Raw genomic sequence first — 16,993 nt, forward strand, 5'->3', positions numbered from 1 at the left:
TTGCTGGAACATCCCGTATATTGAGCCAAATTGGTTTATCCCATACGGGACCGCCCTTGTCTTGTATTTCCCCCGCTAAGGTAGAGTGTTCCTATGAAACCTTTCGTGCCGAAATGGCGTGGAGCGAAGAAGTAATTACCACTAATTTATATGGGAAAAATTTTTGAGCGTTCCCAGACCCAAAAAATAACCTAACAAATCATACCAAACAACACATAACACTGAAAATAAATAACACTAACATATAGTAAAAGCAGGAATGATATGATAAATACACAGCCTATATAAAGTAGAAGTAATGTATGTACAGTGTAGTGGGGAAGATGAAGGCAAAACCGATTTGTGGGGGAAAAAAATCAGCACATACGTGCATGCGCACACAGGTGCCCGTGCAAGGCTTCATGGTCATGGTAGTCTTTCCTGGGGCAAAGTGTCCCAGGATTTGACTGCTACTTTTGTCCCTTATTTGGGAGTGAGAAAGTTGGCAATCCTAACTGTAAAAGACATGTTGAGGTGAGTTTAACCCGATTTGAACATCCCCCCCCCCCCCCGCCACCCCGGTCAGCCAGTCCGCAAGAATATTGGCAGTATTAAACCGGTCCGCGGATATCGTCACACAGGTAACTTATCTCCAGTCATGTGAAGTAAAAATAAGAACAAAAATATTTCATATAGAAAATATTTATTGAGGTCAGCTAATTTACAAGCATATGTAGCCAATGGATCTAACCCCCAGAAAGGTAAAACATCTTTCAAATTACAAATTGGACGCATACCAGATTCGTCTCTGGGATGAACTAAGATATATTCAGCTCCCATAAAGAGGCCCAAAGCTACAGCAATTACATTGAGGATTACAGAAATAGACCAGAGATGTACAGTGGAAGAAGGTTATGGTAACTGCCGTGTCACTGTATTGCAATGCTAGGGACTAAAAAAAGCTGCATTATCACTTCTACAACTTAACCCTCTCCAAGCTATTGTAAACAGCAATTGTCACCTTTTTGAAATAATGGCTAAAATCCAAAGTTCTCTCTCAACTGAAACATTCATTACATGAAATCAATATTTAACTACCTTCTTTCTGCTAATCAGCAGATTTTCATATGCAGAAGATATTTAGGAGATTCTTGGTTTGCTTGGGCAACCACAGAGATGGTCAGTTTTTAACCATGCACTGCACTGGGAGGTCACTATTTTTAATGCTGTCATATCAAAACAAGAGGGCTGCTTCCCAGAAAGACCTTTAGGCACGTACACAAAGGAATATAAAAAAAATGATCACTTCTCAAAGTAAAAAACTGGAGGGAAACTTAATTGAATCCACCAATTTCAACCTGATCTTCACATTTCAGAACCCATAGCCACACGGATGAAAACCCAGAACAATTATAAATCCAAAATGGGATGTTTTGCTCATTAATTGACTCTCAAAGTCTTGCCAAGACCTACCTCATGGTATTAGGAGATGCTCAATATTGATCATTTCCCACATTTTAATTGCTTACAAACAAACCCACTTAAAAATCTTCATGTCAGACTGTAATTATTTAGTGTTGCTGTAGGAAGATCTTGATAAATGGCTAATCTTTCCAGCCATAATAGCTCTGGATTTGGAGAATAAATTATTGAAATGCAAGACTATAAAACAAAGTGATAAAGTGTGAAGGAAAAGGCATTGCTTGTTTCAAAAGTTGACACCCTCTTTAGCTAGCTATTTCTCCATACAGTCAGAGGGAAGTAGTAAACAGTGACTGGTACAGGAACAATGGCCTGAATAGTGTAATTTGACTGCTGCAGCATTCTGTATATTAAGGCAAGATTGTCAAAATAAGAAGCATTCTTGGGTTTGCAATCAACTACAAGTTTCCCCTAAAGTACTTAGAATGGCACCCTCAGGAGTCTGCAAGGGCACACGCTCACTAAACTGGTCACCATCAACTTAACAGATGGGATGTCTCAATTTGGAAGAAGAAACTAGGTTGATAGCTTGGATAATATTACACAGAAGTAAAACATTTTAAAAACTTATCCTGCCCATACATTAAATTGGAAGGGGTAAGGGAGATGGGTAATTGCAAAACAGATAAATTTAGTCCCATTATGAACAACAGCAAACTCATTGTGCTCCCAATAAGTTGGGCCTCTAGATTTCCATTGTGACAATAATGGAACATTTCGGAAACAATTCATGGTTAATAAACAGGTAGATTCTTATTTTCCTAACTGCACTTTGGATAAGTGCTCTCTTATATCCAGTAGATACAAATATTTAGTCTTCCACATATTTGCCATCAACTTGAAGGTTTCAGTTCAGTCTCTGGAATTCAATTAGCTAAGCACTTTTAACATCAGAGTTGGGTTTTGAAAAACTCTTAAAATTAAAGAGTGGTCAAGCACAAGTTAAATCTTACAATGTTTTATAAATGCCCAACAATGCTTAAAGTTAGTTGAAAGAATACTTCAAGTCAACAGATTAAAGAAACTGCAAGACTATGTACATATAATTACAGTTACAAGGTTGTTGAACCCCTAATCCCACTTCCGGAGGTACTGACTTATGCCAAGAATGATTACCTTGTTTCTGCACACCATCTAATCTCTGTTAATGCCATTGACTGCCACATTTAAGGAAATAGAGAGCAAAAACAAATGAAGATCTTTTGTAGATCATAAACAAGTTCTTCTTTTGAATTTGCTGAAGGCTTTTAAAAATAGATTTAAAGATCAAATGCAAAATAAGGTACCGATCAATATGCATGGACGTGACAAAATATTTGTTTGATTATGTGGATCACTATTCAGCATAAGAACTAGTACTTCTGCTGTGACACTACTCAAATATCTTACAATTCAAACTCCTATATCACTGACACCCACAGTAATCGATGGGAGATTGGATATCAAAATTGTGGAGATGTCAAGACATAAAAAACTGCATTCAAAAAGATATCAACTTTATAGTCAATAACAGGAATTTGAAGGATTCAGTTTGAGTGTTTCAATTCAACTTTTTCAATATGTAGCACTGTCTAAAGAAGTATGAGAAGAATAATCAGGCCTTTTCTAGGAGTGACTTGAATGGTCAGGATAGTGTAGTCCAGAGAACACTAGATTGAAGGAAACACATAACTGAATAATTAGCTAAATATCAGTACTTCAAATCCAGCCTAGAATTAAAATGAATTCTTCTATTTGATGGCAACAATGAGTGAAATAAAGTAGGGCTGAGTGCAAGATGTTTAATACAATGGTGTTTGGTGATTCTTGCTTAGTCTCTAAAAAATGTGTGGGTCTAACCCAAGTTGTTGTTAAAAGGCCAAACACATTTAGTGAAGTATGTCCAATGATGAAAACAGAAAAAAGGAGTATATGATGCTTGACAGTGTAAAAGCAGTTTCAAAGGTGCAAAGATTTATTCAACAACTAATGTGCCTTGGAGTATTTTATGTTGAGCGGGTAAAATATTACCATCTCCTAGCTTGATGAGGCAAAGTCAGGTGTATCTGCCACTTGTCGCAATACAAGAGTTAATTTCATTTGAAGTCTTCCCCATCCTTTCATTCCCTCTTCTCTTGTCCATGGTAGTTTAGAATAATATCACACTGCCCCTTTCTCTCGGTAATGCCATGTGGTTTCTACTCTCGATGTCCAAGGCAGCATCAGTGGGTTACCTACTACTGAAAAAATTCAATTGCTCTGGTGAACATGAAAAGCCTTTCTGTTTTTAAGATCATGTGTTTGATCATTTGTCATACTGGATGTACTACTGCTCCTGCTATGACACATTGTACGGGCCATCTTCACCCTTTCCAAAAGGATCAGTCAGTGCTATCAACACCAACAGACTACTGCCGCTAATACAAGATATTACCTGGCACTCATTTCAGTTCTAGTTCATCCCATCCCAGTGCCTCTTATCCCTGAAATTTGGGGATCATTTTTGGTTCATTTAAGGAAATCTTTCAGTTTAGGCTGATTACCGATGGACCCTTTAACTGTCACTCGTGTAACTTTCTTTCTCTTTGCTTTTAATGGCAGTGGACGTATTTCCGTCATTTTAGTCTGAAGGAAGTAATGTCAAGGATAAACTTTCAAAAAAAGGCAATATTTAAAACAAAACTTTTCTTATAGCTGTGAAGTCACATCTGCAATGGACAATGTTGTGGGTCTCACTGATGTACAACTCATGGTGAAACACAAACACTGAAAATGTAACCATGAACTTTGATTTTTAAAATATGTTATGCTGTAAGAGGACAAATCTCAAGATTGTATCACTAAAACATTTTTTGATAATAAATGTATTTTGAATCTTGAATCTCTGTCCATTCTTACTTCTCCAATAGTAACAAATTTCTCCAGCAATTTCCTATACCTGCTTTATGCCTTTGAACTTCCCCCAAACTCTATTCCTTGATCCTTATCCTCATCTACAAGCTTTTCCACAGCGATGTGACCTGCCACCTTTCACAACCTATCCTTATCTGGCTCTACGGACTACTTGTGTGACGTGCAGTTTTCAATGAAATCTGACTTCTAGAGAACGGTAAATCTAATATACCATTGCCTCTGATTGTACATGTTCTCCCAGCTACTGTTTTGGTTAAAGCAGACAGTGGGTGGCCTCACAATCTCATCTAACTTTGAGCTAAGTTTGACTCAATAACCTTTACAATGCAAGACTCATCTACTTCCATCTCTAACATTTATGGTATCTTCTGCTTAAGCTAATATCCCCAATTATTTTTTCCAATTTTAGAAAAACACAGAAAACCTACAGCACAATACAGGCCCTTCGGCCCACAATGCTGAGTCAAACATGTACTTACTTTAGAAATTACCTAGGATTACCCATAGCCCTCTATTTTTCTAAGCTCCATGCACCTATCCAGGAGCCTCTTAAAAGACCCGATCATATCTGCCTCCACCATGGTTTCTGGCAGTCCATTCCACTCACTCACCACTCTCTGCATAAAAAAATTACTCCTGATATCTCTTTTGTACCTTTTTCCAAGCACCTTAAAACTGTGCCCTCTCGTGTTAGCCATTTCAGCCCTGGGAAAAAGCCTCTGACTATACACACGATCAATGCCTCTCATCATCTTATACACCTCTATCGGGTCACCTCTCATCCTCTGTCACTCCAAGGAGAAAAGGCTGAGATCACTCAACCTATTCTCATAAGGCATGCTCCACAATCCAGGCAGCATCCTTGTAAATGTCCTCTGCACCCTTTCTATAGTTTCCACATCCTTCCTGTAGTGAGGTGACCAGAACTGAGCGGAGTACTCCAAGTGGGGTCTGACCAGGGTTCTATATAGCTGTAACATTACCTCTCGCCTCTTAAGCTCAATCCCACGGTTGATGAAGGCCAATGCACCGTATGCCTTAACCACAGAGTTAACCTGCGCAGCAGCTTTGAGTGTCCTATGGACTTGGACCCCAAGATCCCTCTGATCCTCCACACTGCCAAGAGTCCTACCATTAATACTATATTCTGTCATCATATTTGACCTACCAAAATGAACCACCTCACACTTACCTGAGTTGAACTCCAACTGCCACTTTCCAGCCCAGTTTTGCATCCTATTGACATCCCACTGTAACCTCTGACAGCCCTCCACACTATCCACAACACTCCCAACCTTTGTGTCATCAGCAAATTTACTAACCCACACCTCCACTTCCTCATCCAGGTCATTTATAAAATTCACGAAGTGAGAGGGTCCCAGAACAGATCCCTGAAGCACACCACTGGTCACGGACCTCCATGCAGAATATGACCTGTCTACAACCAAGCCAATTCTGCATCCACAAAGCAAGGTCCCCATGGATCCCATGCCTCCTTACTTTCTCAATAAGCCTTGCATGATGTACCTCATCAAATGCCTTGCTGAAATCCATGTACACTACATCTACTGCTCTACCTTCATCAACGTGTTTAGTCATATCCCCAAAAAATTCAATCAGGTTCATAAGATAATGTTCCTAATCGTATTATGCCTCTACAAATGTTCATAAATCCTGCCTCTCAGGATCTTCTCCATCAACTTACCAACCACTGAGGTAAGATTCACTGGTCTATAATCTCCTGGGCTATCCCTACTCCCTTTCTTGAATAAGGGAACAACATCTGCAACCCTCCAATCCTCTGGAACCTCATCCTTATTGATGACGCAAAGACTATTGCCAGAGGCTCAACCATCTCCTCCCTCACCTCCCACAGTAACCTGGGGTACATCTAATCGTCTCCCAGAGAATTAACCAACATGATGATTTCCAAAAGCTCCAGCATATCCTCCTTCTTAATGTCTATATGCTCAAGCTTTTCAATCCACTGTAAATTATCCCTACAATTACCAAGATTCTTTTCCATAATGTCTCCTCCAGTTCCATACACACATTTCCACTGTCACACTTGATTAGTCCTATTCTCTCATGTCTTATCCTCTTGCTCTTCACATACTTGTAGAATGCCTTGGGGTTTTCTTTAATCGTGCTTGCCAAGGCCTTCTTATGGCCCCTTCTGGCTCTCTTAATTTCATTCTTAAACTCCTTACTGCTCGCCTTATAATCTCTATATCTCGATCATTAGATAGAGAAAGACCTCTATCAGGTTTAGGAAGAGAAAGAAAATAGTAAAGTTGTTTGCACCTTTAGTGATAAACAGAGGGAAAGAGGTGGAAAATTTCTTAAATGCATTTATTTTAACGCTAGGAGCATTATAAGAAAGGTGGAAGAGCTTAAAGCATGGATTCATACCTGGAAGTATGATGTGGTAGCTATTAGTGAAACATGGCTACAGGAGGAGTGTGATTGGCAACTAAATATTCCTGGATTTAATTGCTTCAGGTGTGATAGAATCAGAGGAACAAGAGGGGGAGGTGTTGCATTGCTTGTCAGAGAAAATATTACAGTGGTGCTGTGACAGGATAGATTAGAGGGCTCGTCTAGAGAGGCTATTTGGGTGGAATTGAGGAATGGGAAAGGTGTAGTAACTCTTATGGGTGTGTATTATAGACCACCAAATGGGGAGCAAGAATTGGAGGAGCAAATTTGTAAGGAGATAGCAGATATTTGTGTTAAGCACAAGGTTGTGATTGTGGGAGATTTTAATTTTCCACACATAGACTGGGAAGCCCACACTGTATAAGGGCTGGATGGTTTGGAGTTTGTAAAATGTGTGCAGGATAGTTTTTTGCAGCAATACATAGAGGTACCAACTAGAGCAGGGGCAGTGTTGGATCTCCTGTTAGGGAATGAGATAAATCAGGTGACGGAGGTTTGTGTTGGGGAGCACTTCAGGTCCAGTGATCACAATGCTATTAGTTTCAATATAATTATGGAGAACGATAGGTCTGGACCCAGGGTTGAGATTTTTGATTGGAGAAAGGCTAACTTTGAGGAGATGCGGAAGGATTTAGAAGGAGTGGAATGGGACAATTTGTTTTATGGGAAGAATGTAATAGAGAAATGGAGGTCATTTAAAGGTGAAATTTTGAGAGTACAGAATCTTTATGTTCCTGTTAGGTTGAAAGGAAAGGTTAAAAGTTTGAGAGAGCCATGGTTTTCAAGGGATATTCGAAACTTGGTTCAGAAAAAGAGAGATATCTACAATAAATATAGGCAGCATGGAGTAAATGAGGTGCTCCAGGAATATAAAGAATGTAAAAAGAATCTTAAGAAAGAAATTAGAAAAGCTAAAAGAAGATATGAGGTTGCTTTGGCAAGTAAGGGTGAAAATAAATCTGAAGGGTTTCTACTGTTATATTAATAGCAAAAGGACAGTGAGGGATAAAATTGGTCCCTTAGCGAATCAGAGTGGACAGCTATGTGTGGAGCCAAAAGAGATGGGGGAAATTCTGAACAATTTCTTTTCTTTGGTATTCACTAAGGATAAGGATATTGAATTGTGTAAGATAAGGGAAACAGGTAGGGAAGTTATGGAAACTAGGACGATTAAAGAAGAGGAAGTACTGGAGCTTTAAGGAATATAAAATTGGATAAGTCTCCAGTTCCTGACAGGATATTCCCTAGGACCTTGAGGGAAGTTAGTGTGGAAATAGCAGGGGCTCTGACAGAAATATTTCAAATGTTATTAGAAACGGGGATGGTGCTGGAGGATTGGCATATTGCTCATCTTGTTCCATTGTTTAAAAAGGGTTCTAAGAGTAAACCTAGCAATTATCGGCCTGTGAGTTTGACGTCAGTGGTGGGGAAATTGATGGAAAGTATTCTTAGAGATGGTATATATAATTATCTGGATAGACAGGGTCTGTTTAGGAACACACATGGATTTGTGTGTGGAAGGTTATGTTTGACATATCCTATTGAATTTTTTGAAGAGGTTACTAGGATAAAGTTGACGAGGGTAAAGCGGTGGATGTTGTCGAAATGGACTTCAGTAAGGCTTTTGAAAAGGTCCCACAAGGAAGGTTGGTTAAGAAGGTTCAATCGTTAGGTATTAATATTGAAGTAGTAAAATGGATTCAGCCTGGATGGGAGACGCCGGAGAGTGGTGGTGGAATATTTGTCAGATTGGAGGCCGGTGACTAGTGGTGTGCCTCAGGGATCTGTACTGGGTGCAATGTTGTTTGTCATATACATTAATGATCTGGATGATGGGGTGGTAAATTGGATGAGTAAGTATGCAGATGATACTAAGATAGGTGGCATTGTGGATAATGAAGTAGGTTTTCAAAGCTTGCAGAGAGATTTAGGCCAGTTAGAGGAGTGGGCTGAAAGATGGCAGATGGAGTTTAATGCTGATAAATGTGAGGTGCTACATTTTGGTAGGACTAATCAAAATAGGACATACAGGGTAAGTGGTAGGACATTGAAGAATGCAGTAAACAGAGGGATCTGGGAATAATGATGCATAGTTCCCTGAAGAAGGAATCTCGTGGATAGGGTGGTGAAGAAAGCTTTTGGTATGCTGGCCTTTATAAATCAGAGCATTGAGTAGAGGAGTTGGGATGTAATGTTGAAATTGTACAAGGCATTGGTGAGGCCAAATTTGGAGTATTGTGTACAGTTTTGGTCACCGAATTATAGGAAGGATATTAACAAAATAGAGAGAGTACAGAGAAGATTTACTAGAATGTTACCTGGGTTTCATCACCCAAGTTACAGAGAAAGGTTGAACAAGTTGGGTCTTTATTCTTTGGAATGTAGAAGGTTGAGGGGGGACTTGATAGAGGTATCTAAAATTATGAGGGGGATAGATAGAGTTGACGTGGATAGGAGAGTGGGGGAGATTCAAACAAGGGGACATGAGTTGAGAGTTAAAGGGCAAAAGCTTAGGGGTAACATGAGGGGGAACTCCTTTACTCAGAGAGTGGTAGCTGTGTGGAACAAGCTTCCAGCAGAAGTGGTTGAGGCAGGTTCAATGTCGTTTAAAGTTAAATTGGACAGCTACATGGACAGGAAAGGAATGGAGGGTCATGGGCTGAGTGCAGGTCGGTGGGTCTAGGTGAGAGTAAGAGTTCAGCACAGACTAGAAGGGCCTAGATGGCCTATTTCCATGCTGTAATTGTTGTATGGTTATACCTAGTTTTTGAACCTTTTGTAAGCTCTTCTTTTCTTCTTGACTAGATATTCGACAGCCTCTGTACACCACGGTTCTTGTACCCTACCATCCTTTCCCTGTCTCACTGGAACGTACTTATGTAGAATACCACACAAATATCCCCTGAACATTTGCCACATTTCTGCTGTACATTTGTTCCCAATTTATGCTTCCAAGTTCCTGCCTGATAGCTTCATATTTCCCCCTACGCCAATTAAATGCTTTCCTAACTTGTCTGTTCCTATCCCTCTCCAATGCTATGGTAAAGAAGATAGAATTGTGTTCACTGTCTCCAAAGTGGTCTCCCACTGAGAGATCTGACACCTGACCAGGTTCATTTCCCAATACCAGATCAAGTACAGATTCTCCTCTTGTAGGGCTATCTACATATTGTGTCAAGAAATCTTCCTGAACACACTTAACATATTCCATCCCATCTAAACCCCTTGCTCTGGGGAGATGCCAATCAATATTTGGGAAATTAAAATCTCCCACCATGACAACCCTGTTATTATTACACCTTCCTAGAATCTGTCTCCCTATTTGCTCCTCGAGGTCCCTGTTACTATTGGGTGGTCTATAAAAAACACCCAGTAGAGTTATTGACCCCTTCCTGTTTCTAATTTCCACCCAAAGACAATCCCTCCATGACTTTCTCGTTTTCTGCAGCCGTGACACTATCTCTGACCAGCAGTGCCACGCCCGCACCTTTTTTGCCTCCCTCCTTGTCCCTTCTGAAACATCTAAAGCCTGGCACTCTAAGTAATCATTCCTGCCCCTGAGCCATCCAAGTCTCTGTAATGGCCACAATATCATTGCTCCAAGTACTGATCCAAGCTCTAAGCTCATCTGCTTTGTTCATGATGCTTCTTGCATTAAGATAGACACATCTCAAAGCATCAGTCTGAGCGTAGCCCTTCTCTATCACCTGCCAATCTTCCCTCTCGCACCGTTTCCAAGCTTTCTCTATTTTTGAGCCAATAGCCCCTTCCTCCGTCTCTTCAGTTCGGTTCCCACCTCCCCGCCCCCAGCAATTCTAGTTTAAATTCTCCTCAATAGCCTTAGCAAACTTCCTTGCCAGGATATTGGTCCTCCTCTGATCAAAGTGCAACCTGTCCTTTTTGTCCAGGTCACACCTGCCTCAAAAGAGGTCCCAGTGATCCAGAAATCTGAATACCAGCCCCCTGCTCCAATCCCTCAGCAACACATTTATCTTCCACCTCACTCTATTCCTATACTCACTGTTGTGTGGCACAGGTGAGATTACTACCTTTGCGGTCCTGCTTCTCAATTTCCTTCTTAACTCCCTGTAGTCTGTTTTCAGGACCTCCTCCCTTTTCCTACCTATGTCGCTGGTACCAATATGTACCACAACCTCTGGCTGTTCACCTTCCCACTTCAGGGTATCGTGGATGCAATCAGAAACATCCCGGACCTTGGCATCTGCGAGGCAAACAACCATCCATGTTTCCTTCCTGCGTACACAGAATCGCCTATCTGACCCCTAACTATAGAGTCCCCTATTACTGCTGCCTTCTTTCTTTCCCTAACCTTCTGAGCCACAGAATCTTTCACCAAACAGAATTTCTAAATCCAGCAAAAGATACAGGTTCAATGAACTTGGTTCTTCCTCCCAATCCATCGAAGCCCGTTCGCACCTAAGGAAACAAAAAGATTAATGAATGTTAGCAGCCTGAACTCTGCACAAGGATGAGGCTATTGATGCATACTGTAATTAAGGAATAAACTGAACAGCAGCGACCCAACATGGTGTTGTTCAACTGAAAGTCAGAATAACATACACAAAATGCTGGAGGAACTTAGTAGGACAGGCAGCATCCGTAGAGAGGAATAAACAGTTGATGATTCAGGCTGAAACCCTTCTTTCTACAGGACTAGAAAGGAAGGGGGAAGATGCCAGAATAAAAAGATGGGGGGAGGGGCAGGAGTACAAGCTAGGAAGTTATAGGTGAAGCTGGGTGAGTGGGAAAGGCAAAGGGATGGAGGAGGAATGGACAGAGAAGAATGGACCATGAGAGAAAGGGAAGAAGAAGGGGCACCAGGGGAAAGGCGGATGAGGAGAAGTAAGAGGCTGGAATGGGGAACAGAAGAGAAAAGGGGGAGAAGAAAAGAAAAATAAAAGTATGTTGCAGTTTGATCTGCTCTGTTCCTCCACAAATTCAGATGGACTGGCACATCACCACATAGAAACATAGAAAATAGGTGCAGGAGTAGGCCATTCGGCCCTTCGAGCCTGCACCGCCATTCAGTATGATCATGGCTGATCATCCAACTCAGAACCCTGCACCAGTCTTCCCTCCATACCCCCTGATCCCTTTAGCCACAAGGGCCATATCTAAATCCCTCTTAAATATAGCCAATGAACTGGCCTCAACTGTTTCCTGTGGCAGAGAATTCCACAGATTCACCATTCTCTGTGTGAAGAAGTTTTCCCTAATCTCGGTCCTAAAAGGCTTCCCCTTTATCCTCAGACTGTGACCCCTCGTTCTGGACTTCCCCAACATCGGGAACAATCTTCCTGCATCTAGCCTGTCCAATCCCTTTAGGATTTTATATGTTTCAATCAGATCCTCCCTCAATCTTCTAAATTCCAATGAGTATAAGCCCAGTTCATCCAGTCTTTCATCATATGAAAGTCCTGCCATCCCAGGAATCAATCTGGTGAACCTTCTTTGTACTCCCTCTATGGCAAGGATGTCTTTCCTCAGATTAGGGGACCAAAACTGCACACAATACTCCAGGTGTAGTCTCACCAAGGCCTTGTACAACTGCAGTAGTACCTCCCTGCTCCTGTACTCGAATCCTCTTGCTATAAATGCCAGCATACCGTTCGCCTTTTTCACCGCCTGCTGTACCTGCATGCCCACTTTCAATAACTGGTGTATAATGACACCCAGGTCTCGTTGCACCTCCCCTTTTGCTAATCGGACAATAATGATCTGTTTTCCTGTTTTTGCCACCAAAGTGGATAACTTCACATTTATCCACATTAAATTGCATCTGCTATGAACTTGCCCACTCACCTAACCTATCCAAGTCACCCTACTGCCGCCCAGCTTCGTGACTGACCAGTGTGTATTCTCGTCTTGCCATCACCAGATAAAGTCAGCACTCAATGCAAGTGAAGTTTTAAACATGGCAAGCCTTAATTATTTTATTTAGTAATACAGGTCCTTCTGGGCCCCTGGTTCAACTGTAATTTGATCACAATACAATTTACAATGACAAATTAACTTACTAACTAATATGTTTGGACTGTGGGAAGGACAGAGCATCTGAAAAAAAATCTCTGTAAAGGACATATAGACTGCTTACAGAGAATGCCAGGAATGAACTCCAAACTCCAACACCCAAAGTTGTAATACAGTCACACGAACCACCACATCACCGTTACACCCAATAACTGCTAAACGATCACTTTTTGTTTACTGTAAATCATTCAATAACATATGGTATGCTGCAAGGTTGTTACAAAGGCTTTAATATCCCTTCTTTTCAATGTCTCTTCTCACATTTGGTGATGGGGCTGAATGTCAGCATCTATGACACTGAAGAATGTTGATGAACTGAGACCTAGGGGGTCCAAATACACAGCCTTCTGAAAGTGGCAACATAGGTGGACATGGTGATGAAGAAAGCATATGGCATACTTTCCTTCATACATTCAATGATGAGTTGATATGTTATGTTGTAACTTTACAAGGCCACACTGTAGAAAGGTTATTGCACAGGATGAAGTGCAGAGCAGATTCACCCGGATATTTTCTGGACTTTAGTTATGGGATGAAATTTGGCCTTGTTCTCGTTGGAGTAAAGAAGACAGATAGAAGTAGACAGGAGTGTGGGTGGCACAGATAGGGTATTGAGTCAAAATCTTTTCCTTGTGGAATGGATATCAAAAAGAAGAGAGTACAGTTTGAGGCATTGATCATGTGGATAGCCAGAGGCTTTTTCCCAGGGCTGAAATGGCTAACACAAGGGGGCATAGTTTTAAGGTGCTTGGAAGTAGATACAAGGGGAATGTCAGAGGTAAGTTTTTCCACACAGATGAAGAGGCCACTTCTAAGGTGTCTAACTCCATAACTCTCCAGCCAGTAGATAATAAAAGTCTGCATAAAACATGTACTTAGTTTGTTTCTGATTAACAATTCTACATCAAACAGGAGAGGAAGAATTAAATTAAGCAGCAATAAAAGTGCAATTATTTGTCATAATAAAGTACAATGTGTACAGATCTGTCTTGTCCTTTTGGAGAGGTTTAATGTGAGCTATTTATAATTGAAAAACAAAAGTAAATTCATTCTGAACTCAGGACATGTTTTGAAACTTTTAACTCAGAAGTGGTTGGAACCATTTAGATGTGGATGATACTCATGCTTTGATGATAAAAAAGTGGCCATTTGTGCCATCAAGTTTATGCAGCTCTTATACACCAAAACAAATACATGGACTTCTCATTAGGGCAGAGTGGAGCCAGACCCAAAGTGGAGTACTCTGTAATAGTCATAGCTCAGTTATAAACACAAGAGACTCTGCAGATGCTAGAAATCCAAAGCAACACAAACAGAATATTGAGAAACTCAGCAGGTCAGGCAACAGCTATGGAAATGAATAAACAGTCGACTTCTTAGACTGAGACCTTTCATCAGGACTGGAAAAGAAGGGGGAAGATGACAGAATAAGGAGGAGGGGAGAGGGGAATGGGTACAGCTGGAAGGTGATAGGCAAAACCAGGAGATGAAGTGAAAAACTGGGAGGTGATAGGTGGAAGAGTTAAAAGGCTATACAAGGAAACAGATAGGGGAGCGGAGGAGAGGAAATTGGAGAAATGGAAGGAGAAGGGGCACCAGAGTGAAGTGATAGGCAGGTAAAGAGAAGAGAAGGGGTAAGAGAGGAGTCAGGATGATGAATGGAAAACAGAGAATGGGTAGGGGTTGGAATTTCTAGAAGTTAGAGAAATCAATGTTCATGCCATCTTGCTGAAGGGTACCCAGAGATATGAAATATAGCTCCTCCAACCTGAGAGTGGCTTCATCATGGCAGTAGATGCTGTCAACTGGCATGTCTGAATGGGAATGGGGATTGGAATTAAAATGGATGACTACCAGGAAATCCTTTTCATTGTGGATGACAGAAGGTGCCGGAAAAGTGGTTGCCCAATCTATGTCCAGTTTCACCAGTATAGAGGAGGCCACACCTGGAGCACTGTTATAGATTTTTAACCAAGCCAGAAATCTTTGCATTCAAATTCGATGCTAGAAATTTGAGCACCAAATTCTAGGCTGACATTTCAGCAAAGTACTGATCTACAAAACTACTGAACAATTTTTATTAATGATAGATCAAACCAACACAGTGTTTCCTTTCTCAAGTGGATGCAAGAAATCCATTGTACCAATTTGTTTAGGAATCATGGAAGTATGACAGTATCTTGGACATAATTCCAACCACTTCTGAGTTAAAAGTTTCAAAACATGTCCTGAGTTCAGAATGAATTTACTTTTGTTTTTCGAGTATAAATAGTTCACATTAAACCTCTCCAAAGAATACAGTAGATTATCTGATCGATAACACCTTTTTGTTTATGTGTAAGATGGCTGCTCCGTCGCCTAGTGTACAACTCTGGCTAAAGTTCTTTCATTGTTGTGAAGTAGTTTGACATCTCACAAGGTTGTGGAAAGTGTCAAATGGAGGTTATAATTTTTTCCCCTTTACATCATTGTATTGTTTTGGAAATTATGCCTCCTACTGAGGCACACTTACTGATCCCTGGTTTCTGTGTGGATCCATGCAGCTTCCACTTGATTTCTTTTGGAATAACAAAGAATTTCGGAGGAATGTCGGGAGAATATAGTCATCTTCATCTCTGTTTGTCATCTTAAGGATAAAAAAAATTCAGGTTACAACAATTCATATACTTAATACTCAAGTTAATATGAATTGAAAGTATAAATTTCCTATAAAAATCCCTGTCCTGACCGTAACCTATACACACCTGCCAATTCTTGGGATCTGTAAAGTTAGCTTTGTGAATCTGAAGTAGATCTGCCTGACTAGCAGCAGATTGGAATTTTATTCCAGATACACAGAGCAGCAGAACAGCCCAATAAATTCAAAAAAGCTTCTTTTATACTAATATTTAAAATACTTTTTTTCATGACATTCATTAGGAATTGTTGTTTATGAACCTGCAAAACTGTGGGGATATACAGGTAGCAAGACTATCAGACTGTGCAAGAGAGAACTTCTTGTAACATTAATTTTAATTAATAATTATAATTGGACAAATCATCATACAACTATGGAAGTTAAGCAAATAATGGGTCTTTGTAAGTGTTAATACATTTAGTTTGAAAGCTCCAGTGACAAGAACATGTCACAAGTATTTTTATTAGATAGAACTACAACTTCAGCACTGAATTATCAAGTTGGCAACAAAGCTCCAAGAGGGTGACTCAAAAGGCAGAGGCAAGCAGGATTGTCATCTATTTCTCTCTCACACACATTTATTCAGATCAAAAACTAATGGCAAGAGAAGAAAAATTGAGGGTGGTGAAAGATCATGGTTTGGAATTGATTTCACACTTAGTCAAATTACGTGATCAAGTACGAAATCAATTCCAAAACTGTTTCTAAAATTATAATCAAGAACCAGTGAGGAACTTCACAGTTCCATTACTAGAGGAAATAGCTGAAGCAGGTACTATAACAATGTTTAAGATGCACTTGGGCAAGTACATGGATTGGAAAGGCAGAGGCATATGGGCCAAATGCAAGCAAATGGGACTGGATTCAGTGGGAATCTTGAATGGCATGGTCCTGATAGGCCAAAGGGCCATTCTGTGCAATGCACACTCAATGGTCACTTTATTAGGTACACTTGGATACCTGCTTGTTAATGCAAATATCTAAACCAGCTAAACATGTGGCAGCAACTCAATGCATAAAAACATGCAGACATGGTCAAGAGGTACAGTTGTTGCCCAGACCAAATATCAGAATGGGAAAGAAATGTGATTCAACTGACTTTGATCATGAAATAATTGTTGGTGGTTTGAGCATCTCACAAACTGCTGGATTCCTGGGATTTTGCATGCACAAGAGTTCACAGTGTTCTGCAGAGTTCACAGAGAATGGTGCAAAAAGACCAAAAAGCTTCCAGTGAGCAGCAGTTCTGTAGGCTAAAGCACCTTGTTAATGAGAACTCAGGGGAGAATGACCAGATTGATTCAAGCTGACAGAAGGGAGACAGTAACTTGAACAATGACACATTACAACAGTGGTGTGCAGAAGAGCATCTCTGAATGCACAACACTTTGAAACTTGAAGCAGTTTTCTTGCTGGCGGTTTGATGTTTATTTTTAGAAGCTTGTCTCTGGGGTTGTACACCTAATGGGTTCT

At 40.6% G+C, this 16,993-nt stretch overlaps 1 protein-coding gene across 3 annotated transcripts in view; it reads right to left on the minus strand.

Annotated features, from left to right (window-relative positions):
- Window positions 1-694: 694 nt before the first annotated feature.
- Window positions 695-16,993, minus strand: part of traip (TRAF-interacting protein) — a 75,654-nt gene continuing 59,355 nt past the window's right edge. For all 3 annotated transcript variants that reach the window (XM_072280806.1, XM_072280804.1, XM_072280805.1), the window contains exons 14-16: window positions 15,356-15,469; window positions 11,179-11,229; window positions 695-4,065 (exon numbers count right to left, since the gene is read on the minus strand). In XM_072280806.1, the coding sequence (XP_072136907.1) occupies window positions 3,949-4,065; window positions 11,179-11,229; window positions 15,356-15,469 (282 nt within the window). In that variant the 3' untranslated portion in view covers window positions 695-3,948. The remainder of the gene's footprint in view (window positions 4,066-11,178; window positions 11,230-15,355; window positions 15,470-16,993) is intronic.

This window comes from Mobula birostris, chromosome 16 (genome assembly GCF_030028105.1).
Source record: "Mobula birostris isolate sMobBir1 chromosome 16, sMobBir1.hap1, whole genome shotgun sequence".
In the NCBI taxonomy this organism is placed as follows: Eukaryota; Metazoa; Chordata; class Chondrichthyes; order Myliobatiformes; family Myliobatidae; genus Mobula; species Mobula birostris.